Here is a 17,218-nt window from a genome sequence, read left to right as displayed (position 1 = left end):
GGCGGCTTGATCTTGCGGGGCGGCGGAGGGGAAAGAGTGCGCGATTGGTGGGCACCGATCGCGGGCCAGTCCCCTCCCGAGCACGGCCGTGGTGCTCAATCCCCTCTCCGCCCCCCACAAGCCCTAAACTCACCTTTGGCGCGCTGTTCACGCCGGCAGCGACCAGGTGTGGTTGCCGCCAGCGTTAACAGGTCGGGAACGGCAGGCCGCTCAGCCCATCCGGGCCGGAGAATCGCGGGTCGCCATGAAAAACGGTGACCCGCGATTCTCCGAGCGGCGTGTCACGTTTGAGGTGGTGGGAGAATCGCGGGGGATGCCAGAGCGGCCCTCCCGCGATTCTCCCACCCGGCCTGGGGAGCGGAGAATCGCGCCCCTGGAGTCAGAAGTCTGGGAGTTTACTTTTCCCTGTGTTTTAGAATAAGCCTTGACCGTAGCAGGTATGAAATTTCATAAAAGAGTGCTCTTTAGACATATCCATTCAAAGGAACCCCCTGCCCATTATAATTGAATTTGAAACTTTCCTGAAAGCTTGCTCGACTGTTGAAGTTACAAAAGTCAGATTACTCTTCGGCAGCCGCCATAACTGCTCGTTGGGGTCGATTTTTAAAAGGAACAGCTTTTAAAAAAAAGTAATGTCTTCATGCCTGCAGTGACATAACAAAGAGAGCTTGTATTTTACTGGAGGTTGCAAAAATAATTATTGTATTCTTTGCAGGCCTCCTCATTAATCTCCAATGCCACAGCCACTGCATTGTTAAGTTCAGGAGCCATTGACTATTGCCTCCATGTTCTTAAATCACTGCTGGATTACTGGAAAACACAACAGGGTGAAGAAGAAGCTGTGGTAGCGAGTCAGCTACTGAAACCGCACACTTCTTCATCGCCTCCAGATATGAGCCCATTCTTTCTGCGACAGTATGTGAAGGTAAGGCCTTGTAATTGAACGAAAAGCCTTGCTGTTCAGTAACAATAAAACGGTTGACATACTTTGAAAATGGGAAATAAACTTAGTTACGGATTTAGAGCATGTTTGGAGAACAGGACTATATATGTGTTTGTGCATTTGAGATGGAAGGTAGAGGTTAATATGTGAATATGGGAAGAGAAAATTATGCATTTTGTAGGGAGTTTGGTTGATGAAGCCGACAGATATGTTGGTTATTTTTCTCATGTTTGCTTCTATGGCACAAATATTCAGGATTTTCTTTTTTAAATCCTTCATTAATGTCTGTTGGATTTCAGGGTCATGCTGCAGATGTGTTCGAGGCATACTCACAGCTCTTAACTGAAATGGTGCTGAGATTACCATACCAAATAAAGAAGATTGCTGATGCCAACTCTCGGGTTCCACCACCGATCTTTGACCATTCTTGGTTCTACTTCCTGTCTGAGGTGAGTGCCTGATTCAGAGATGCACAACAACATCATCTGATTGTTTGTGGTAGCATGTGTGATTGTGCAGTTGCTGAGTTCATTTAACAGTGAAAGCTTGCTCTTGTTCCAGTATCTAATGATCCAGCAGACTCCCTTTGTCCGGCGTCAAGTTCGCAAACTCCTATTATTCATTTGCGGCTCAAAGGAGAAGTACCGTCAGCTGCGGGATCTGCACACACTTGATTCACATGTTCGAGGAATTAAAAAACTGCTGGAAGAGCAGGGAATCCATTTGCGTGGTGGTGTGGTCACAGCTTCTTCAGGTTCTGCTCTGCAGTACGACACGCTCATTAACTTGGTAAGTTGATGCCTACTGCAGATGATCAGGGTTCTGATTTCAGTCCCACAGCAGACCACTAAATCCTCAAAATTAATTTTTATTATCTGAAAATGTTTGTATTAACACTTTCAGCAGTGGATAAAGAGACATTTTTCAGATTATCTCTGTGTCTTGAATGGTGCTAAATGCAACTCCACAGTTTAATGCAACTTCAAGGTTACATTGTATCTTCATTCTTTAATTACTTCTATATTTTTCAACGCTGCTTATTTTCAATTTATTTGTTCACTAACAGTGTGTCTTTGTCACTCTTTGCAGTGTTCAATGTGATTAAAGGATAGTTTGATCTCTTTGCCTCTTTCAGATGGAGCACCTTAAGGCCTGTGCAGAGATTGCCAGCCAAAGGACAGTAAACTGGCAGAAATTCTGCCTCAAGGATGATTGTAAGTATAACATTAGTTAACATGGCCAGGTTGAAAGTTGGTGCATACACACATGATTCCTCGAACCTCAGTTGTTGATAGACCCTGCTCTGTGTTCTGCTACAGTTTCAAGATTGACTAACTTTCTTAAAAACAAGCATTTTTCTTCTGGTGTACCCCATATTTTAAAAGAAAGCATAAGACTGGACTTTGCAGTCCTGTTACACTCCTTAAAGCTAATGTTAAACTGTGTAATCACTGCACCCCAGTTATAATTGAATGTACAGCACATAGTTACCCAGTCTGTGCCAATCTTCTGTGCCATATAAACTATCTTCTCTAATCCAACTACCCCACGATCTACAATATTTTTTCAAGCAACTAATTTTCTGCTAAAACAATGCATCAACTCTGCTTCTACAAAAGCTTATGTACAGAGTCCCATTCAAAGCATCCACAATTTAAAAATAGGTGAATCTTAGATGCAGTACAGCATTTCCTGCACTGAGCGCATGTTGGCTGCTTTTTAGAAAATAGCCACAAAACATTCCCACCATTTCAGCTGAAGGATTTTTGTGAACTCTCCTGGTGTTAAGATTAAAATTGTGTTAATGTTTTAAGTAAATCAAGTAAACTTTTTATGTGTTTGTCTCTTTCCTTCTTCCTCCCCTCCAGCTGTTTTATATTTCCTGCTCCAGGTTAGTTTTCTTGTGGATGAAGGAGTCTCCCCGGTTCTCCTCCAGTTGCTTTCATGCGCGCTCTGTGGCAGTAAAGTGCTCTCTACAACATCGTCCAGCAGCACAGGGGGCACTGGGACAACTGCAGCTTCCTCCGGCTCAGGGCAGACTGGGTCTCAATCCAAATCCTCCAGCAAAAAGAGCAAGAAGGAGGAGCGCGAGAAGGAGAAAGATGGTATGCTAAAAGAACATCACTACGAGTATAAACCAACATTGCGTGAATTTTATTTACATTTCCAAAAATAATTTTATAGTGAAATAAAAATATTTTGTAAGATTAACGTTGGAGCAAATAAAAATATTCAGATATTTGGTTATAGAGAGAAAGTCTACAAACTTAAAGCTCAAGCAGGAGCTGTATTACTTACGCCTGCAGATAATGCCATGCATGAATTAGTGTCACTAATTTCAGAGTTCCTTTTATGGAATCTGATAGCAAACAGCTGATATTAAACTTTTTCTCCAATCTGGCAAATAAAAATGTGATTGTGCCGTGGGTCAGTATCTTGTCCTTTCAGCTTCTCTGGAGTCGAAGCCAAATTCAAACTGAACGGGGACTTGACTTCTTTCTCCTGAAGGTGCTGCATGTAATTCTGAAATCTGCTGCATGTGACCTGTTCAGTAGTAATTACAGGTCCACAAAACAATGGTTGCCAAGATTTAGCAAAATTGACATCCATGCAGTAAGAAAACAGGTTGACTGATATGGGAAGTGGAACATTTGCACTGGTAAATAATATGGGGTCTCTCTAAGACTTCAGCTAAGACACTTTGTTGAAGAAGACACATTATCATCTGCTCGACAGTGCCACAATTGACCTGAGAGTGCTTGATGGAACAGAGCGTTACTCTGTATCTAGCCTCTGTTGTACCTGCCCTGCAATGCAATGGCATAATATTCCAAGCTCCTTACTCTGTTCCTAACCCATGCTGAATCTACCTGGGAGTGTTGCACTCTCTCTGAAGTACCATGACTTTTCATTCTTTGAAGTATCTTGGCAAGACACAATACTACAAAAATATTAAAATATTCCTGCTGTACATATGGGATGAAAAATCTCAGATTATATCTCAGCAATAACCCAGACAGCATCTCAGGACAAAATGCATATCTGTCATTATTCCTTCACGTCCTTGGGTCTAAACCCTGGAATTCCTTGCATTGTGGAATCACTGCAAAGAAGGAGGTGTATCACCTCAATCCAACTAGGGGTGGGCAGTTTATGGTGCCCTTGTCAGTGATCTGAGAGCAAAATTCAAGTACCGATAATATGAATTATGAACAGGGATAACATTATCGCTTTTATCATGCAAGGTAATAAATTTGCCCTTTTTCTCCTTTGCTTTTGACAGAGAATACGAGCAGTCAGGAAGATCAACTCTGCACAGCTTTGGTCAATCAGCTGAATAAATTTGCTGACAAAGAAACTTTGATTCAGTTTTTGCGATGTTTCTTATTGGAATCAAATTCGTCATCTGTGCGTTGGCAGGCTCACTGCCTTACTCTACACATCTATAGGTGAGTCATGAGTCAGTTTCATTTCCAAGAGGATACACACCAACATGCACTGTTTGGGCCAAATGAACTGTTAGTGTTGTAATCTCTGTGCAATATGAACAGTTCAAGCAATGCATGGCTAAGCTCAAAGCCCTGTGTGGGAGCTATCGTAACAGCAGCTGAAAGAGTTCAATTGTGGAGGTGTTTCCGGGTTTATAGTCAAACTAGACACAGTTCAACTTCAGTGTGACAGAGTTGTATCAGTATTTTGCGACAGAAGTTCAGTTACCTGCCATAGAAGGCTTGAAAAAGATAATCATGTGTGGACAATTAACAATGAATGCCGATGGTAGTGATGACCCAAGGAATCTATGCTCTGGCCTCGGCTTTTCTGGCTATTTATTAATGGCTTCGAAAGAATAGGGAGCCGCATATCTAAGTTTTCTAACATCACTATGTTGGCTATCACAGTGGCACAGATGGGAACAGAAAGTTGCAAATTATCATTGACTTGAGTAAGCAAACTGGAAGATGGAATTTGATGTTGGGAGGTTTTTATGGGTGTTAGTGACAAGGCCAGTATTTGTTGCCAATCCCTAATTGCCCTTGTGAATGTGGTGGCGAACCTAAATCATTGTAGTCCATTTGCTGTGGGTACAATGCTGTTCCAGATTTTTAACCCAGCAACATGAAGGAATGGTGATATATTTCCAAGTCATCATGGTGAGTGGCTTGGAGGGGAGCTTGCAGGTGGCGATGCCCCATGCATATGCAGCCCTTGTGCTTCTAGGCTGTAGAACTCACAGGTTTGGAAGGTGCTGTTGAAGAACCCTTGGTGATACACATTGTATTTTGTATACAATGCACACTGCTGTATGCCAATGAATAAATATTCATTCATTTGATGAGTCGGTGGGTACAATGCTGATCAAGCAGGCTGCTTTGTCCTGGATGGTGTTGCGCCTCTTTGAGTGTTGTTGGAGCTGCACCCATCAAGCCAGGTGATTTACCAGCTGCCTGGAGTGGAGGATAGGTCTTATGAGGAAAGGTTGAGGGAGCTAGGGCTTTTCTCATTGGAGCGAAGGAGGATGAGAGGTGACTTAATTGAGGTGTATAAGATGATGAGAGGGATAGATAGAGTGGACGCTTCAGCGACTTTTTCTCAGGTGGATGTAGCTATTACAAGGGGGCATAACTATAAGGTTCATGTGGAAGATATAGGAGGGATGTCAGAGATAGGTTCTTTACTCAAGAGAGTGGTTGGGGCATGGAACGCACTCCAGCTATGGTAGTGGAGCGGACACTTTAGGAACTTTTCAAGCGGTTATTGGTAGGCATATGGAGTGCACTGGAATAATTGGGAATAGGTTGATTTGATCTTAGTTTCAGACAAGTTTGGCACAACATCGTGGGCCGAAGGCGCCTGTATTGTGCTGTATAGTTCTATGTCTATTCCATCAGACTGCTGATCTGTGCCTTATAGATAGTGGGCCAGAAATCAGGAGGTGAGTTACTTGCTATTTCTAAGTCCCAGTCTCTCACCTGCTCTTGCAACAACAATGGTTATATGGCTGCATCCAGTTCAGTTTCTGGTCAATGGTAACCCCAGCCTAGGATGTTGATGGGGGTGATCCATACTGGCATTGACACAATGTCAAAGAAAGATGGTTAGATTCGTTCTCTTGTTGGAGATGGTCATACTTGACACTTGTGTGGCGTAAATGCCACTTGTCACTTCTCAGCCAGAGCCTGAATATTATCTGCCTTGCAAATGGTTCTGAACATTGTGCAAATATCAGAGAACATCACCGTCTGACTTCATAATGGAGGGAAGGGTCATTGACGAAGCAGCTGAAGATGGTTAGGTTTGGAACACTACCTGAGGAACTCCCAACAGTCCTTGCAGTCCTGGGACTGAGATGATTGGTCTTCAGCAACCGCAATCATCTTCCTTTGTGATAGGTATGATTCCAACCAGTGGTGACTTTTCCTCTTGATGTCAAAGGCAGTTGTTTTGTCCATGTTTTGGGCCAAGGCTGCATGGAGGTTAGGAGCTGAGGGCCCCTGGTGGAACACAAACTAAGCATCAGTGAGCAGGTTATTGATGTGTAAGTGGTGCTTGATAGCACTACTGATGACACTTTCCATCACTTGCTGATAATCGAGATGAGGCTGAGGGGGTCATAATTGGCCTTATTGGGTTTGTCCTTTTTTTTTATGGATAGGACATACCTGAACCATTTTTACATTATCAGATGGGTGCCAGTGTTGTAACTGTACTGAAACAGTCTGTCCAGGGGGTGCTGGTAGATTTGGAGCACACGTCTTCAGTACTATTACTGGAACGTTGTCAGGGCTTACAGCCGTTGCAGTATCCAGTGCTTTCAGCCGTATTTTGATATCACGTGGAGTGAACCAAATTGGCTGAACACTGGCATCTGTGATGCTGGGGAGGTAAGGAGGAGGTTGAGATTAATCATCCACTTGAGGATGGGAATATTTGTGGATCCGTTATACAGTAAGAAGAACATGTGGATTGAAAAGTTGAAGCTGACTACTAATGCTAGTCTAGCATGTTGTGGCTAAAAAGGGGGTTCAAGGGTCAACTTGCATCTCGAGTATGAGCATAAAAACAATTTTGGTGAGAGAAGAATGGGGTAATCCTGTACAGCAGATCGACCTATATGCCATAATCTACAGTAGTTGTTTAATTGTCCACCACCATTCACGACTGGATGTGCCAGGACTGCATAGCTTTAATCTCATCAATTGGCTTTGGGATTGCTGAACTCCATCCCCCACATGCTATTTCCGCTGTTTGGCAAGTATGAAGTCCTCTTGCAGATGTTTTTTTAAGTTAATTTTTTTTTTCTTGCAAATTTAGTGTACCCAATTCATTTTTTTCCAATTAAGGGGCAATTTAGCGTGTTCAATCCACCTACCTTGCACATCTCTGGGTTGTGGGGGCGAAACCCACGCAAACACGGTGAGAATGTGCAAACTCCACACGGACAGTGACCCAGAGCCGGGATCGAACCTGGGACCTCGGTGCCGTGAGGCAGCAGGGCTAACCACTGTATCACCGTGCTGCCCCTCTTGTAGATGTTGATCGTTGAAACATCCAAAATATGTTCCAAAAATTGAGACGTATTGAATGACTTGTACGCTGAACATAAAATGTGTCTGCAGGTATGGGTAGTTGACATTTTGAGAGATGAAATAACTATAAAGTCAATGATTCATACTAAATTAGTGTGGCAAGGTTTATTGAATAAAGTCATTGTAAAAAGATACCCCAATGGAAACCCCATCAAATTCATTGCCTCTGGCATCCGACGCAAGGATTGTCATGGAATCATTGAGACTCTTTTGGCTATGGAATCATCGGAAGCATCCCACTTTGAGTCAGATGTGGTGCTTTCTGTTTCGGAATCATCTCTCCACAACAAATCATCTTCCACGCCATCCATTGAATAGGATATTCCACAATGTTTCAATGATGACAAAACCACCCAAACACACAATGTGTGTATTTCCATTCTTTATGAAGTTTATTTCTCTCTGTTACGAGCAGGAGGGGGATTAATTTAACAGTCTTGACCTCTTCTCTTGGCACTTGTCCATAAACAAGCTGTTTTTTTTTTCGTTTCCCTCCTTTATACAAAAGTGGCGTCGTGGTACTGTCACTGGACTCGTAATCCTGAGGCCCAAGCTAATGCTCTGGGGATATGAATTCAAATCCCACCATGGCAGTTGGTGGAGTTTCAAGTCCATTAATAAAATTTGGAATTGAAAGTTAGTCTCAGTAATGGTGATCATGAAACTTACCATTGATCGTGTTTAAAACCCATCTGGTTCACTCATGTCATTTAGGAAGGAAATCTGCCATGCGTCTGGCCTCCATGTCACTCACGACTTCAACAATGTGGTTTGACTTATAACTGCCCTCTGAATGGCCTAGCAAGCCACTCAGTCCAGGGTAATACGGGTGGGTAACAAATGCTGGTCTTTACAGTGATATCCATATCTCATGAAAGAAGTTTTGAAGAAGTGGTGATGTATTTCCCTGACATATCAGTTTGGAGTGAAATGATCCTCTTAACAACCCATGGCAAATTCGAGATGAGCTAACATAGGGGGTTGGTTATTTTACCCGCTCACATTTACACAAAACGTGGAAAGAGGTTTTGCAACTTCTGCCCCTTTTTCACTTGCACAATGAAATAGAGTTAAAGAAAAGAAAGGGGTACAGAGCCAGACCATGATAAAAATAAGAGTTATGGTTTCACATGAGTACAGCAATCAAAGTCCAACGATGTATTCTTCCAGAGGTTAGGAGGTTGAAACTGTTGCTGAGTGATCTGTCTTTCCAGAAGTGAGAACTTCCACAGTGGAAGAAGGCACGCACAGATGAATTTAGTCTTGCAGGCACCGAAACAGGAGTTCCAATGTTTCCAGTAGTACACAGTGTAGATGAGGGCCGGGCAATTTACCTGGACAGCGCCCTTTCTGCTGCTACCTGCTCGGTGGTAAATTGGTAGCCTGCCTGAGTTCAGTCCAACATGGCAATATTACAGTGTATAACTACTTGGGGAGGTCATGGGGCATACATCCCACCATTTCTCTTGGGTTTTGGACAAAGGATGCGTTTTGCAGTACTAGAATCTTGGGGTGTTTAATAGAGGAGTCAGAGTCCCCATTGTCCTTGCAGACATACCGTCTCCATGGCCAGAGTTCTGCCATAGAAAATATAAAGGGTATTGGTGAATTTCTTTGGAACTTGATTTATGCTTTCACGGGGCATAAGTTTCCTACTTAAAGGCAACAAGGACCCTGCGGTTTCTGGAAGTTGTATGATAACCTCTGGATGAGTCAAGGCGTTGTCCATTTAAAAAAATAAAATAATTTTATAAATTCGCTAGGTTGACAAAGATATTTTTTTTCTGCCTATGTTTTGGATGGGCATCTCGTCAATCATCCATGTATTCCTTTCAGCTTGAACATGAATGGCTCGTTGAGGTGCACATCCAAAGTTTGAACCACAGACTTTAGAATCCCTGATTTAAATGCAATTTTGGCGTTATTTCTTCTTGGGCAACTCCTGGTCTTATTGGTTGTATGGATCTGGACACGGCCCACACTAATAAGCTACATTCTGTACTTAGGCCAAGGGGGCACTTATTGTACACATTAGCGATCCATAACTTCACCCTGTATCCTCATCCATCCAACCATTGTCCTGGACCATAAAAGCTCCTGAAGGAGCTTCATTTTCAACATGTTTTACCTTTTAAAATGATCAGGGCCATTAATCTTGCTGTGTTTGATCATGCAGGCTTGAACCACAATGATACACCACTGTGAATCTTGTCCTTCTCATGCCCTGTGGTTTCACTAGAACTGTTTTCAAACTTTTCCACTCCACAGTTTTATTGCTGGGCACATCAAAATTGATGGACATTCATCCATGTTGCCAGTGTGGCATAATGGGTTGTGCTTTTGCTGCTGTCTGATGATGAAAAGCTAGAAACTGGTAATTTTAGCATTCAGGTGTTGCAGTTGTCTCTAAGCGATCTTGGTTGTCTGCCGCACACAAAATATTTTGATTCTATAAATCAGCTACGCCAACTAACTGTTGCTGTGAAATCTCTGCCGAATGCAGGGTTTGATTTGACCCATTTAAGTATGCATACACACATTGCTTATCTGGTGACAACTAAAACCATTGTGAAGATTTTTAGGACCAATCTGAAACATGTTTCTCAAGATCAGGCCAGTGCCTGGTCGCTTTTCATTTTCTCATGGTGTATTTGGTAATGCAAATCTGCTTCAGGGCGGTTTCATTCATTCCATTCTAGTACCAGTTTTTCCACTAACATCAAATTTCCTCACTGCCTCACAATCCTTGATAAGTTATCAAATGTTATGACTATTAGCTTCATATTACTAGCATTTTGCTGGAAGACTCAGTTCTCTTCGCCGTTTACTATGTGCAGTTTGATCTGCATGGACTTGCCTTAAACCCTGCTCATCTTTGCAACTTACCCGTGTCGCCTGGTTGATCCATTGCACCCAGGTTTTAAGATAATAAAACATTCATTTGTCGAACGGAAAGCTGAGGCTGACACAAATATGAGTATAGCATGTTGTGGCTGAAAATAAATTTATATGCCGAGTATATGCAAGAAATACAATTTTTGGGGTTGGGGAAAATGGGATAGTTTGTACGCTGCAACCTATTGTAGTTGTTTAATTGTTGGTTCACACCTGGATGTGACAGGACTGCAGAGCTTTTATCTGAGATGTGTGTGAAATTGCTTAGCTCTGTTACATACTGTTTAACAGTGTGTAAAGTCACCATAGGCTGCTTTCCCCTTTGAGGGGGAGAGCGGACTGGTGTTGATTTAGCCTGAGGATCGCCACACCTCAGGGAAGGGGCAAGTTCAGGAGGCGGTGCCTTCATGCACAACCTCAGGGAATTGAACCCGCGCTCGGCACCACGAACCAGCTGTCCAGCCAACTGAGCAAAACCTCCCCACTGACAAGTGTGAAGTCATCTACTTTAGACCCAAGATAGATCGATCCGAGTATTTCCTTTTTTTTTGGAAATGTTTTTTATTGAGTTTTCATAGTTTTATATCCACAAATTACAAATTATTAGAAAAAAAAAACATGCAAAAATTGACATGTATATTTACAGGTAAGCATCTTCATAATAACAACTGTGGCCGCCCCCTTTAACCGGCATACCTATTTTACATTCCCCAATATGGCCGAGGCACATGTTTGTAGGCATTTGTTACAATTTGGTTTTGGGCCTTAGCTTGCCATCAGACAGTCGCTTGCGGCTTTGTCCTTCCTTTTTTTTTGGAATAATTTTTATTCAAGTTTTCAACAACAAATTTTTATGACAACAGAGAAAAACAGTAACCCTCCCCTCCCAATACAAAAACAATAAATTAACAAGAAAAATAAATAAGCGTAAAACCATGCAAAAAAACCCCCATAACGAGATCCGAGTATTTCTAACGGTTTAGGATCCAAGTCCAGAAATCATTGAACGTTACTGTGCAGGTAGGAAAAAATAATTCAATCGGTTTAAATGGAATTTAAATTTAAATGTATGTTAACCGTTGCTTGTGGATGCTGTAATACAGTGAGGTGGAAGTTATGTTCAGCTGTGCAGAGTTTTTGGAATAAACCCCCTTGGTCACGCCCCAGGATTCCAGGATTGGCCGCAGCCACCCTTCAGATATTGAAGTCCAGGATCGGGGCATGCATGGGGTCAGCAGCAATGGGAAAGAGGAGAATTGCTGTCTGGAATCGCGAGAGTCAGATAGCGGAACTGGTTAGTGGGGTCAAGGGCATTATAGTGAGGGTATAGAGGAGGTTGGAACAGGGGGTATGAGATGTCTGTAATAATGTCAGAAATGTCTACCTCACAGTGGTGAGACTTCTTGATTTATTGCTTCTATTCATTGCCCATTTGTTTTCGATTTGATGTGATCAGGAGCTCTGGCAATCACAACAAGAGCTGTTATTGGACCTGATGTGGTCAATTTGGCCGGAGCTCCCAGCCTATGGACGCAAGGCTGCACAATTTGTGGATCTGCTGGGATACTTTTCACTCAGACGCCACAGCTGAAAAAAGGTAAGAAGTGCCAGTTGACTGAATGTTTGTTATAATTTAAGAACAAGTCATTGTTCTGGAGAATTTTATTGCATATTGATACTTTTTTCCATGCTGAATGAGTGTCTCCTTTAGTCGCATCCTAGCTGAAAGAATATTCGCACAAAGCAGTAGAAATCCTCGTACTCAGAACCATATTCTCAACAACCACCCCAACTCCAACATTTATAAGTGAGTAGTATACTTGTTTAAATGTTCTTTGTCATAAGTGAGCATATTATATGTAGATCTGGAGCTGTTGAAGCGGTGCTTCAGTAACCTGTTATGGCTGCTTTAATAATTAATAATGTTCCTATTTTTGTTGGCTTTTTTGTTCCAGCCTGCTATCTGGTCTAGTCGAGTTCGATGGGCTATTAACCTAGAGAGTGATCCAGTCTTGTTTGTAATAACCCTGAGGTTCCATTCACTGTAAGTATAGAAGTATACCTGGCCAGTGTGTGTCTGGCATTGCCACAAGGTCTAACATTAAGTTTCTTCCCTTCCTCTGGAAAGTTGTTCCTTGAAGGTGTCCTTGTCAGCAGTTTCCTCCACGAATGTTATTGGTTATTCACCTGTTCGGTTATCTTTCACAGATGGTTTTGAAAGAAACCAATTGTACAGCTTTCTGTTAATATGGTCCGTTACAGTTAAATCAACTGTTAACAGTATAGTCTCATAGAAACCCCTCCTCCCACTTCCCTTAAGGTTAAGCGATGTCCCTTTTGAGTAAAGGGGCTTCTCAGAATAATTTGCATCGTAGCAATCAATAATTAAACAAGCCCAAGGAATTAATCTCATGCTAGACTGCTAGTTGCCTTTGGGTATTTGGTTTTCTCTTGTTCTTTATCCACGCCAATTAAAACTACCAAAATGTTATCTGTTCTCTTCAGAATATTAAACTTTCATCAATCAAGGTAGACACACGCTACACGACCACACAGGCAAGTGGTAAAGCTGCTTGCATCATACCATCAGCAAAGGTGACTGTGAAGATCGGCGATCTAAAACGCACTAAGATGGTTTCGCACCATCAACCTGTACTACAACAACAGGACTGTGCAAGCTATTGTAGAACTAAAAAATAAGTAAGTATCTGACTTGACATTTATGTAAATGATGGTGGTTGACTGTTTGGTCTTAACATTACCCAAATGTAAGTACAAGTTCCAAGTAACTATAAGTAGTCTGTCTCGTTTACATATTGATGCTGAGTGAATTATTGTGTGCTGGCATATAACTATGACCTTGCCACCCGTTGTAACTCTTGGGTGAAAGCTTCTTGCATGAGCATCAGTTTTGATTTCGTGGTGGGGTTCTCAACTCTGAAGTAGGTGATGTGGGCTCCAGCCCCCCCCCTCCAGAGACCTAGGCTGACACTCCAATGCAGTATTGAGGGAGTGTTGCTTTCTCTCAGGTGAGAAGTCAGACCATCTGCTTTCTCGCATGGATGCACAGGATCCCATTGCACTATTCAAAGAAGATCAGGGGAGTTTTCCTTTTCTGTCTGGGCTCATGTTTGCCCTTAGTCAACATCACGAAGACAGATGCCCTAGTCATTTATTTAATTGTTGTTTATGGGCTTTGCCATGCATATATTGGACACAGCATTTCCCCAGCTGTGACTACACTTCATAATTGGCTGTGAAGTGCTCTGGGACAGTCCAAGGATGTTTTCTTTCTTGAATGGGACCCACAGCCAGAGGTCGGTGCTTGTCCTTTCCACTCCATAGTTTTATTTGATTTTAATGTCAACAGGATAATGGGATACTTCAAATTATTAGAGTTTTATAAACTTCATGTAGTAGTGATATTTGCCTCACCAACCACATGACCGTCTCTCCTTAGGCCTGCTCGTTGGCACAAAGCTAAAAAAGTCCAATTAACACCGGGTCAGGACTGAAGTGAAGATCGAATCTCCCACTCCCCATTGTAGCATCCAACCTCATGATTGAGTTTGCAGACTGTTATGAGAATTACCAGGCGTCAACAGAGACCTTGCAGTGTCCACGCTGCAGTGCATCCGTTCCTGCCAATCCAGGCGTCTGTGGTAACTGCGGGGAGAATGTGTACCAGTGTCACAAATGCAGGTGAGTGGGGACTGTCGTCAACTGATGCTATGGTAAAAATGAGAGTAAAACAGTAACAAAATTAAACTTAGTTTGTTGTGGAGTTTAGAAACCTGCCAGATTGTGCTGCCTTATTTCTAAAATTTGGATGGTATTGACGTACTTACTATCAATCACCGATCTATGATTTGTAACAAATGTTTCCTGGTTTTGAAATTATGTTATTCACAATCCAGCTGCTTCGACCCAGTAGTTAATAAAGTTGGAATAAAATGGTATATTCACCATGCGAAAATATATTCCAGCCAAAATTAGATTGTTTTTACACATTTTCTATTTTCCAGTTGACTTATTTGATAAACTCAGAGAACCTGACTTCCCAACTGATCTGATCAACAGTACTTTGCAGAGTTAGGGTATTTGAGTTCGTGGAGACCATGCGAATGTGGTCTGCAGTGATTTACACAAGGCATTGGTAGGTTGCTTAAACAGACTATGATGCACAGTCCACTGATGGAAATAGTTTTAGGGAGCAATCCTGATTGTCCTGAGCACCTAAGACTGCAAGAAATAAAATGTGAAATGAGACTTAATATGTAATGAGAGTTGTATATAAGGACTATCATTAGGAGGCCTGCAATTTGTGCACTCTAGTATATCAAGTGGGCTTATAGGAATGTAATCTCCAGTGTGTCCATTCTTCTTTTGAGGCAACAAAAGGAACTTAACTCCAATCTCGATGAATGTAACTCAAGTGGGATGAGATTGATTTAGACCAGGCTGGATGGAAGCTACAAGAACATAAAAAGTAGCCCTTTCTAGACTGCTCAGCTATTCAATTTGATCACAAAGAACTCGCACATTTGCTCCACTCTGCACGCCATTCCCATATCCTTGATTCACTGGAGCCAAACAATCTATGGCCTCGAGCTTGAATCTACTCAACAACTGAGCATCCCCTTTTAGTCATTTTTCTTTGTTCTTTCATGGGATGAGGGCATTTCTAACGAGGCAGCATTTGTTCCCCATCTGTAATAGTCATTGAGAAGGTGGTGGTGAGCTGGCTTCTTGACTGCAATCCATGCGATGTGGGTACATTTGCAAAGCTGTTGCCAAAGGAGGTCTAGGGTTTTGGTCCAGTGACTGTTTGGGTGTTCGATGGGGGGACAGGAATTCCCAGCCTCTGGCCTCTGATGTGCTCTTGTAGCCACAGTACCTATATGGCTCGCCCAGATCATGTTTGGTCAATGGTAACCCCGAAGAAATTGATAGTGTGGTGTTCAGCAAGGGTAACGCCTTCAAATATCATGGGGAGGATGGTTAGATACTTTTTTGGAGATAGCCATTGTCTGACACAAATATCAATTCATGGGGGAGCCTGCAGTTAATATTTGGTTTGTGCAAATTGTCAAACAAACCACAATTCTATTTATGCTGAGTTAACATGATTTGACACAATAGTTTGTTGAAGAACTGGATTCTGACTTGAGAAAAATCTCCCTTTCAGCTCCTGTCGAGTCTCTCGGCTTCTTAAGCCAACATCCTGACAAAGGCCGATTATTTTGAGTAATTCAGTTCTGTCTTTAAGATCTATTAACTATGATGAGAAAGATCCATTTCTGGTGTAATGCCTGTGGATTCTGCAAATACGCAACGGTTCGATTTGTATGCTGCATGCCAAGCCATGCGGTGCAGTGGATCCAATTGAAAAATAGAAGAGGACAGAAAGAAGGTACGATTGCCTGGGAAATGCTCTCATTCGGGTTCTGACATTTCCTGTACCTGACCCCATTTCACTTTAGACTAAATTTTGGTTCAGAGCTCATGGACTCCAGCCCTTCGATATATGTTTTGTCTTTCTGCCATTTAAATCAATAGCTGTTCCTTTTCAAATGTCTTGTTTTATTTTGTGTCCTGCAGGCATCACAAACATCAACACTTTGTTGGATAAGGCTGATCGTGTTTATCACCAACTGATGGGACAACAGGCCACAGCTTGAAACTTTGTTGGTGAAAGTTAGTGAGGCGGCTCCTGAGAAACCACAGGTAAAGGGTGTATTTCTTGGTTGAGTAACATTAAGCACAACAACACGAGTTGCAGTGTGAGAAATATTTTTCTAGAATTATAATGTGAAACAAGTTATTCTGGGAATAGCCTCACAGGTACTGTGTATATCCTGTGATTAAGGGTGAAGATTTATTTGCCCCATTCAATTCTCTACATTTGGGTAGTAGAATTGTGAATTAATTACATTCACTGTTTGACACATGCCTGGGGTATTGATTCTGCAGAAATATATTTGCCAGTCTGCTTGTTCAGCTTGTGTTTCCATTTCACAGAATGATCCAGCATAGAAAGAAGAGGCCATTTGGCCCATTGTCCCAGTGCCAGAGCTCTCCAAAAGAGTTTTCTGTCTAATTAGCCTGATCCACTGCTCTTGTCCCCATAATCTGCAAATGATTAGTATATATCCAGTTCCCTTCGAAAGCTCATATTGTGCATTCTCTGCATGCATGGGTCTCGCCCCCACAACTCAAAATGATTGCAGGATAGGTGGATTGGCTACACGAAATTGCCCTTAATTGGAAAAACACTGAATTGGGTGCTCTAATTTTATTTAAAAAAAAGAAAGTTTTGTATTGAATCTGTTTCCACTAAACCTCTCAGGTAGTGCACTCCTGATCTCACCAACTCATTGTGTTACAGAAAAGCCCCTTATTTACACATGGGGCTTTTTGCCTATAGTGTTCTATTTCTGTTGTCCTCTGGTTACCAAACATCCTGCCAGTGGAAACCATTCTTCTCCCTGCCGACTCTAATAAATTCCCAATGTCATATTGAACACTTAACGGTTTCATTTTCCCTTGAACCTTTTTTCGCTTTAAAAGAGAATAAATCCCAGATTCTGCATATAGCTGATAGGTCCCTCATCCCTGGTACCAGCTCCATTGAACTCTGTCCGTGACATCCTTCTTAAGGTGTGCCCTGAATTGCCGACAATGCGCCACTGGGGCCAATCAGTGATGTACCGTATATACTCGCGTATCCTTCGATCTCGCGTATCATGCGACCCCTAAATTTCATCCCAAAAACATGATTTTATGGTATAAC

The 17,218-nt window shown here is 42.2% G+C and overlaps 1 protein-coding gene across 1 annotated transcript in view; it reads left to right on the top strand.

Annotated features, from left to right (window-relative positions):
• ubr4 (ubiquitin protein ligase E3 component n-recognin 4) overlaps positions 1-17,218 on the top strand; it is a 207,540-nt gene that overhangs the window by 123,401 nt on the left and 66,921 nt on the right. Inside the window, 20 exon segments of the mRNA XM_038822101.1 lie at positions 716-925; positions 1,243-1,392; positions 1,505-1,732; positions 2,079-2,157; positions 2,812-3,048; positions 4,227-4,396; positions 11,885-12,022; positions 12,148-12,178; positions 12,181-12,232; positions 12,381-12,408; positions 12,410-12,469; positions 12,931-13,062; positions 13,064-13,125; positions 13,886-13,934; positions 13,937-14,127; positions 15,695-15,728; positions 15,730-15,771; positions 15,774-15,846; positions 16,027-16,088; positions 16,090-16,152. Coding sequence (XP_038678029.1) covers positions 716-925; positions 1,243-1,392; positions 1,505-1,732; positions 2,079-2,157; positions 2,812-3,048; positions 4,227-4,396; positions 11,885-12,022; positions 12,148-12,178; positions 12,181-12,232; positions 12,381-12,408; positions 12,410-12,469; positions 12,931-13,062; positions 13,064-13,125; positions 13,886-13,934; positions 13,937-14,127; positions 15,695-15,728; positions 15,730-15,771; positions 15,774-15,846; positions 16,027-16,088; positions 16,090-16,152 — 2,091 coding nt within the window.

The sequence above is a fragment of the Scyliorhinus canicula genome, chromosome 16 (assembly GCF_902713615.1).
Source record: "Scyliorhinus canicula chromosome 16, sScyCan1.1, whole genome shotgun sequence".
Lineage (NCBI taxonomy): Eukaryota > Metazoa > Chordata > Chondrichthyes > Carcharhiniformes > Scyliorhinidae > Scyliorhinus > Scyliorhinus canicula.
The sequence above is the reverse complement of the archived record's forward strand: the minus strand, read 5'-3'. Positions and strand labels throughout refer to the sequence as shown.